We start from the raw sequence: 8,415 nt of genomic DNA on the forward strand, positions 1-8,415 counted from the left end.
TTAGAATCATAGAATCATTCAGGTTGGAAAAGACCCTTTGGATCTTTTTCATAAAGAAGTCTGCATTTTCTGAACTGCAACTCTGTCCTGATTTTGATTGCTAGTTCTCCGTCTGAATTGTGAATTTATCTAATCCTGCTAAGAGGATTTAAGAAATCAAATGAATATAACCTGAAGTAGGGTGGTTGATACTGTATCTTGTACCTGAGAATGTTCTTGGAGTCCAGTTCATATCTGAATATAAGTGAAAAATGGAATGGTGAATTTAATTTTAGTGGCCTTCCATTTCTGACTATGAGAATCAAATATTGTTACTGATTCCAAGTAAGAGTAAGTTGTTTGATTTTAGTTAAATGAAGCAAACATAAATATTTCCCTGTTGAAAAGTGATTTCTCTTTGAGAGAACCAGTAAGGGTGGTTCAAGTGACTTGCACAGAAACCTCATGTTTTGTCTTCCACAAAAGCTTGGGCAACTCATGCCCCATTTGCCATTTTAGCAGTTCCTAATGCTACTCTGAACAATTTCAAGGGATGTATTCTGATATTTCACAGAATCTATTGATATAATTAGCCAGTAAATGGGAACACTTTTTCCCTGTTTATCACAGATTTTAGAATAAAGAAATCAATGCACATGGTAACACACTAATAAGTCAATCTCTCTTTTGTGCAGGTATAAAGTCTAAGACTGTGTTGCAACCAAACTGTAGGAAAAGAGCTTCTCTTGCCACAAAGTAAGTTTTAATTTCTGGTATTTGTAACACTTAGCAAACAATAAAGATGATAAAATTGTGTTGTAAACCAGCACATTATAATGAATAGATGAAGAGTTTGTATTTGGTAATGTTTTGGTTCTACATTTGAAGAAAAGAATCCTTTTTAATTTTAATTTCCGAGAGAAAATAAAATTTATGTACTTCAATATAGTTTTAGAATCTATTTCTGTAATTCAAGCCTTGCAGCACTACATGTCTTTTTATGTAACAGAATAGTCTATGACTTAAGAATATTATGTAACACTTACTCTGCCATGGAAAGCCAAACATACGCTTTTCTCACCTGGCATTATATTGTAAAAACTCCTCTGGCTCTTTTAGCTTACTGAATGGCAATTCAAAATGGTATAGTACATGCACTTTCATCAAAATGATACAAATTTCTCCAAGAAAGCGTACGAATTAGCCAGAGAGAACTGCATTTGAGACTTTACCTCAATTTGAAACCTTGGTTCTACCATATTCACAGGCACGGAGAGTACAGATTGTTTATGCTTCCAGTATGCCAGGGTTTAAGTGTTTGGAATTAAGTCCAAAACAGAGTGGAATAAAATTGATTGCTCCATCTTAAAAAGTGGAGAATCTTTGAAGATAGTAGGCAGAAGAATCCTTTGTTAAAATTTCAGAATGGAAATAATTTGAATAGAATGAAGATCTATTATTATATAACAATATTGACAACTATTGCTGCTACTTAATTAGATGTTATTTTCTTTCTATTTCTGGTAGTAAAGGTCATTTGGAAAGAAATTACTATTTTTCAGGTGTGTATAATACTTATTTTAAAATTCTGTTTCATAGCTTAATTGTAATTGTTCTCTCCATGTGTTGGGTTTTTTTAACCAGATCTTCAGAGAAGGATCAATTGAGAACGTTAAATCTGGAGCAAAGGCTGTCCCTTGGTTCTGATGATGAACTAGATCTTGTGCAGGAACTTCAAAGTATGTGTTCCAGCAAATCTGAGCCTGATATAAGCAAGGTAAACACAAGGTTTTTAAATAGTTTATGTCATTACCATATGCAGTTGTTTGCTACAAGTTTAAAATAAATTTTTAATTTACAAGGACTGCTTGAACTGAATAAAGTAATTAAATTATTTGGGAATAAGCCAAAGTCAACTAATAAATTATACATTTGAGGATAAGTATTCTGGTTTAATATACATTATTTTAAATTACACCTTCACTATTTTTTCTTGTAGAGATTTTTGCAGTTGAGACTGAAATTTATAAGTTCATAAATGCTAGCAACAATAGCTTTCTCTGCGTTATTATTCCCCATGTTATCTTTCATGCTATCATTGCTTCCACTGGGAAACTGTTTTGCAGTCTTAAAGACATAGAAAATTTTTCCTAATATGCATTGCACATTTGGTTTCTTTAATGTAAACCCATTAGCTATCACAGAACAGTCTCAAAGCTCCTCTGCTGTGTAGGCGAAATGCAGTTTTGCTGCCCAAGCAAGAAAGAATGGATTGGCCTCATTCTTCTTTAACAGTGGCAGAAGAGGGTGAAGGATGCTCGCGAGTCTCATAGGTTTGGGGCTAAGTTCTATGTTGGAATGGGTTGTGGGTGGTTATGGGAGGCCTGTTGGAGCAGAGCGTGGGGCCATGGATCTCTCTCATTTTTCCTTCTACACCAAAAGCATCCAGCTCTCTCTCTAGCTGTAGCTATTTATTCGTTTCCTTCTTTCCTCCTAGCACAGCTGCAGTAGGTGGGTGTGACAGCAGGCTGCGTTCACACCGGAGCAGCTGTTCCATATCTTTTGAAACACAGCTAGAGTCAGTCTTAGGCTGTTGTCCAGTTAGGCTCTGCATTACATCCTCTAGGATCTCCCTGAACAGCAGTTCTATTAGTTTTGCTTTATTAAGTATTCTGTTTATTCTTAGAAGTCAACCAAGTTTGTATTAAAAAAAGAAATACTGTGTTTGGGAAGATTTTCAGCCTATTTAATGAAATCCTTTATTATGGTGTTTTGTTTTGGATGGGGTTTTTTTTGAAGTATTTACAGTGCTTGCATGAGTCATAGGCACCAAGCTGGCAAGCTAATCAGCAGAGATTTACCATATCTATCCTTCAAAGAATGGGATGTGCTTAAAGAAATGGTAACCAACTTAAAATTGTGTTTAATAACATGTAAAATGTAATTGCTTGTTGTTGACAATTCAAGGAAATATGGGTTAGATAAGGAAGAAGATAGATGTCACTGTCTTTTGTTCAGTTTCCTCACCATGGGTGGAACCATCTGTGGCTGGAATTTCTGTTGTTAAGTCCTAGCTGCCTGGTAGAGCTTACAGAAGTAAGGGTGCTATTGCATGTTTTCTTTGTGTAATGTAATTTCAGGCTGCCATCAGAATAAGTACTTCTACTCTCAAATTGGCCCTTTCGTTCAAACATGTTCCTGCTGCCTCTGTTACATTGGGATTGAGTACTTTTGCAGTTGCGGAGCTGAACTGGATCAGCTTGCCCCAGGATAAAATTCCTAGTTTTCAGTGAGGACGGAAGGCTGATCAGACTCTATCTGCTATTGCATGGTCACAAGGTTTGATGGAAAATAGCAGGGAAGAAACATGGCAGTAGGAAGAGAAAAGGATCATTCTTTTCTGTGATATTCTTGAGGCTGGATAAAATGTAATGGGAAACTGCCCTTAGGCTCCACTGAGTAGTATTGCTCTGGAAATATATGTTTAATCTTCCTCTGATAATAGTCAGTGTGAAATCTCTCTCTTTATCTCCCATCTCCTACAAACACAGTCAAGGAAAGATATTTTAATCATTCTTTGGATATTTCTGCATTGCATTGCACAGAAACTAAATGAAAATAAAATCAAGACTACAAAATTTGGCAAATTGAAACAAAATCTCTGCTTTGAATAACTAAAAAAATCCCCATTTTCTTATCGTTTTTAGATTGCAGATTCTAAGGATGAGTTATTGATGTTCAATAACTCTCAGAACAATCCTGTATTTTCAGCAAGTGGTACTAACCCAAGTAACACAACAGCACAAAAGGTAGGTGAAACAAGTTTTGTTGTAGGATAGGGAAGGTATCTTGAGTTTCTCCAGAATCTGAATTCCTGATTGGATCCAAAGAATTAGTGTTCCAGTGCCCTGTTTATTACAAAAATAAACTGTCATGATTCTTAGGAAACTTGCTAGACACACCATGCCAAGTTTCTTCCATGTGTCCTAATGGAAACTAAAGATTTATTAAACAATGGATGTATTTGCTTCAGTTTTCATGTTTACATAAAGCCATCTCCCTAGGGCAAGTATTGTTGACATTACTTTGACATTATAAGTCATTTGCATCAGATATTGAGAGAAATAAAAGCCCCGGGTTAATTTCCTCCCCCCCCCCCCCCCCCCCCAATTAATGTTATTCAGTAAGGTTGCAAGAGCGCAAAACTTTTTAAAATTCTTGATGTAAAATTGGTGGCTCCTGGTTTATTTTTTCTACCATTTTTTTGGTAGTGATTACCCACATATATATGATTTCAAACCACTGTTTTCCTATGTGTTGTTATCTAAGTAGAATTGAGCTGCTCTGGTGTCAAAGGTCTCAGTGGTAGAAATTTTGAGAAGACATGATATTACTGGAGTTTGTGAAGAATAGCATTTTTTTTCAAAGGGGCATTCAGTTTCTTTTTTCTACCTAGCTATTTATTGTAATATACACTTGTCTTGCCATATTATTTATGAGAAATCAAAAGAAACCCTCTGTTATAAGTTTGGTGATTTGGGGAAAAAATAGTCTAAATGTAAACAAACTTTACTAACTTCAGAGCAGTTTCAGAGTGGAAAGATAAACTGAATACTACTGCAAGATATAATAGGTCCACTATCTTCTTCTTTTGAGAAATTCAAATAATTGTTTGTGAGTGCTAACATCCCCACTAAATATGAAGATGTAATTATATCCTGCTTAGTTTTCATTCTTTGGATAATAAAGTAAAAATTATTGCTTTCTCTCTTGTTACACTTTTTTCCCTTTTCTGCCTTGCTCCTTGTGTTTTTGAACATCAAGAGAGCTTCTGAGCACACGGCTCAATTAAGCTTAGCCAGGGCAGAATGTCATCTATATTCCCTTGATAGGGGTCCTCTAGAGTCCAGTCCAGATGCTTTTATCTGACTGTGATAAACTGTTTTCTAGAGACACTGTCTATTTTCTGCAGGTACAATGAAGTAGCCCTGAAAATAGTTTAACTTGCACACCTAAGCATTAAAAAAGCTAAAGCTGGATGAGATGACTTACCACCCTTACCTTCCTATTTTTTCATATCGAAATATGCAAACTGTTAGAATATTTTCTGTAATTTTACTTAAAATCCAGAGAACAGTCTCTGCTAATGGAAACAATTTTAACATTGCAGATTCACATTTAGATATACTGCTTTTAAATATTTCTCTAAAACACATTCATTTCAGACATTGCAAATCAGAGCTTCACATAGTAGTGATGCCTGTATAATTTGGTAAGCTGACCTACCCATTCCTACTGTAAATTTTTCCTAGTGAACTTTTTCCTTTTAAAATTCCTTCTAACAATGTAAAGCATATTGACTTCAGAGATAGACGAGCTTAGCTATCTTTGAGTTTTTTGAAGAACTTAGTCAAAAGATTTCATACAGAATAAAAAAAAATGGATTTCCCATATCTTTGTGGGCAAGTGTTGGCCAAAATGAAGGAAACAAAACCCAACCTTTTGCTAGAGGGGAAAGAGATCTAATAGAATGACAAGCTTTGTTTCTAAATTTAGTCATTACTACAGAAAATTTATCAAAAATCTAGAAGAGCACAGTCTTAGTTTGGAAGCAGAAGTCAAACTTTTAGGGGCAATTGTAACAATAATAAACCTATGCAGCTGCAAGAACTGGTGTTTAAAAAAGAGTTTGGGATTAGAAAAGCATCCTTTTCTGAAAGTAAGTAGAATTCTTTAGGTAACAAAAGCAAAACTCAATAAGTAGAAGAGATCTTACCAACAGTAATAAGACAAATTACTTAAAAGGGCAGCATACCCATCATTGTATTTTATTTAATTGCCTGGAAGAAAAACTGTTTTCAAGTATGTGAAGGAGAAAGAGAAACCTGATAAGAGATGCAAAATCTTCAATCCACTATACAAACAAATTGATTTAAAAGTTTTAATAAGAAATAACAGTGGTGAATAATCTGTTTTCATGCCACCAACCTTTATATGAAGAGCAGTAGCTGATGGTGAAAATCAACTTTTTAATATTGCTGTTCAGAGGGTCCTAATTCTCTTTCCTGTCAGTGGAAAAGTAAGCATCTCTCATGAAAGATATATGTTAGTGACCATCATAAAATGGCTTAACTAACCTCTTTCTCCTTGACTATAAAGGAACAAAAAGTGACAACATACCTGACTTTGGCAGTTTAGGTATCTAAATTTGGGTGGGTGAATATAGTATAGACCAGTTTTTAAGAATGTAGCTTCTTAGCATAAATAATTTGAGATGCTAAACTCTAATTTATAAGAAAGCAATCTATAAGATTATGGATAAAAATGTAACTAGTATTTCAACTTCTGTTATTGAAGTATTATTTTCATCATGATTATGTTGTTTTATTTATGGCCTTGATGGTACAAAAAAGTGAGTATCTTTATTGAAGCTGTAAAGCTGGATTCTTTGCTCATAACTACCTAATTTTCCATTTTTCCCTTTTAGCTGTGGCTCCAGCTGTGATTTTTCCACAATAATGAAAGAAAGAACATGTATTTTTTATTTGGGTACTCCTGAAATTGAGACATCTGAGAATCAAATTTAAGTTTTTTTCAATGGTAATGCAAAAACCCTGTTGACTTATTTTGGTGTTGTAAGATCTTGATGATATTGCTTGCCTTTCAGTCAAAAAGCAAAAAAATGCCATAGTTTGTTCACCAAGCAGTAAGAAGCTGTCACATTAAACTGCAAAAGACTGTAAATAACAAAGGTTCTCTGGGGCTAGTAGGGTTGGTTGATTGTTTTTCAGGTCAAACGGCAATAATTATTAATACAGAAAATGCTTTTTTTTATTCATAGGATGGAATGCGTCCTCTCAGCAGCAGTCGAACTGTGGAAAGCAGCAACAGTAGATCAAAGACAGAGTTGGGTGTTTCAAGAGTTAAATCTTTTCTTCCTGTTCCTAGAAGTAAAGTCACCCAGCCTTCTCAGAATACTAAAAAAAGCAGCAGCAGTAATACAAGGCAAATAGAGGCAGATAATAACACAAAAAGAGAGATTTGGAATTTGCACAAAAAAGAACAAATAGAAAAACCTAATAAATAAACCTGCCTACCATACAATTTTCTGTGTTCATATAATCTCTATTGCAAAGAACCAAGTACTCAAATATGTAAATATTTTTTTAAAATAAACTGTTTCCCTGTAATGTAAAGTTTGTACAGGACCACAGTTTTATTTCTATGTAAATCAGCTAGAAATTATATTGATTTGAACTTCAGAAATGGGCAGTTTTGCCACCTTCATAGATTTTTTTTTTCTTCTTTTATTATGAAAATTACTCGTTTAAATGATAATCTTCAGGGGTATTACCACAGGATTCTGTTTGTGTATATACTGTACATAAATATATTCTATTAAGTTCACGTGTTAAACTGCATTCAGATGAGTTGCACAATATGTACAGCAATGGCTTAAAGCTATTGTACATGCATTTTAAAGACATGTTTTTATCTTCACTTAATGAACAATTAATGGAATGTGGCAATAACTACAATGATTGGAAATGCAGATCAATTACTTTCAGCTACAAGCCATATTAAATACTTTGATTTCTCCATCATCTGCCTGCTGAATTGTGATTTTGTTTCTCCCAAGCTTCTCTTCATCTAAAATGTCATGAATTTCCGTTATAACTTTTACCTTTTAAAAAAGGAAAGAGATTGAGAAATTAAAATGCAATAAAAGTTATTTTTCTCAGACTCTTATTCTTTGATAGAATTGAAGAAAATGTGATCATTTATTAACTTAGTTTTTTCTTGTATACTGTAAAAACTTTTATATACTTCATTAGTGTTTTAAGAGTATCCAAGAAATAATAGTGTTTTACAGAAACAGATTTTACTGAAAAGGAATTTGAGCACAAGCTTAACTACAGTATTATCAGAGATAATGTAGTAGCGATAACATGAGTTACTATGTAATTATCAATTTCTGTTGTGGCTTTAAGATGTAATTGCTGTGAAATGATACTTGAGTTGCAGTTAAAATTAAGTCTTTATCATTTCCCCCTCACTACAGAGGTAGATCATGTTCCCATGAGGGAGAGTTTCTACAAAGGGAGTATTTTCCTAGGCTTTCCTGACAGTAGCTACAGTTATATACTTGTGAAGTGTAATAATGCGGAAATGCTCGTTGTCTCGCTACCTCACCTGGTAGGCAGAGGAAAGTGTGGAGTTTTCTTCAGATCAGACTTAGATGCCTTCCGATGGGCTCCCAGGAGATGGTTTGGGGAGCTATGGACAGTAACATGGTCATGCCTATAATTTCCAAAGTAGCGTTTTTCTCAAATCAAGCCTGGAAGAGAAAAGGATTACCTAACTCTTTCCTAACGCTTCACCTTTATATGTAAAACAGTCATCCCAAACTCATGTCAATAAAATTTTTGTACTGCA

At 34.4% G+C, this 8,415-nt stretch overlaps 1 protein-coding gene across 2 annotated transcripts in view; it reads left to right on the top strand.

Annotated features, from left to right (window-relative positions):
- The window catches only part of CTTNBP2 (cortactin binding protein 2), an 86,574-nt gene extending 78,159 nt beyond the window's left edge, over positions 1-8,415 (top strand). The window contains exons 20-23 of one of the 2 annotated variants that reach the window (XM_074870208.1): positions 675-735; positions 1,624-1,756; positions 3,687-3,788; positions 6,821-8,415. In XM_074870208.1, the coding sequence (XP_074726309.1) occupies positions 675-735; positions 1,624-1,756; positions 3,687-3,788; positions 6,821-7,066 (542 nt within the window). In that variant the 3' untranslated portion in view covers positions 7,067-8,415. Of the gene's footprint in view, positions 1-674; positions 736-1,623; positions 1,757-3,686; positions 3,789-6,466; positions 6,767-6,820 lie in introns of those variants that run through there. The other variant, XM_074870209.1, reaches the window with a different exon arrangement.

The sequence above is a fragment of the Strix uralensis genome, chromosome 5 (genome assembly GCF_047716275.1).
Source record: "Strix uralensis isolate ZFMK-TIS-50842 chromosome 5, bStrUra1, whole genome shotgun sequence".
Classification (NCBI taxonomy): Eukaryota; Metazoa; Chordata; class Aves; order Strigiformes; family Strigidae; genus Strix; species Strix uralensis.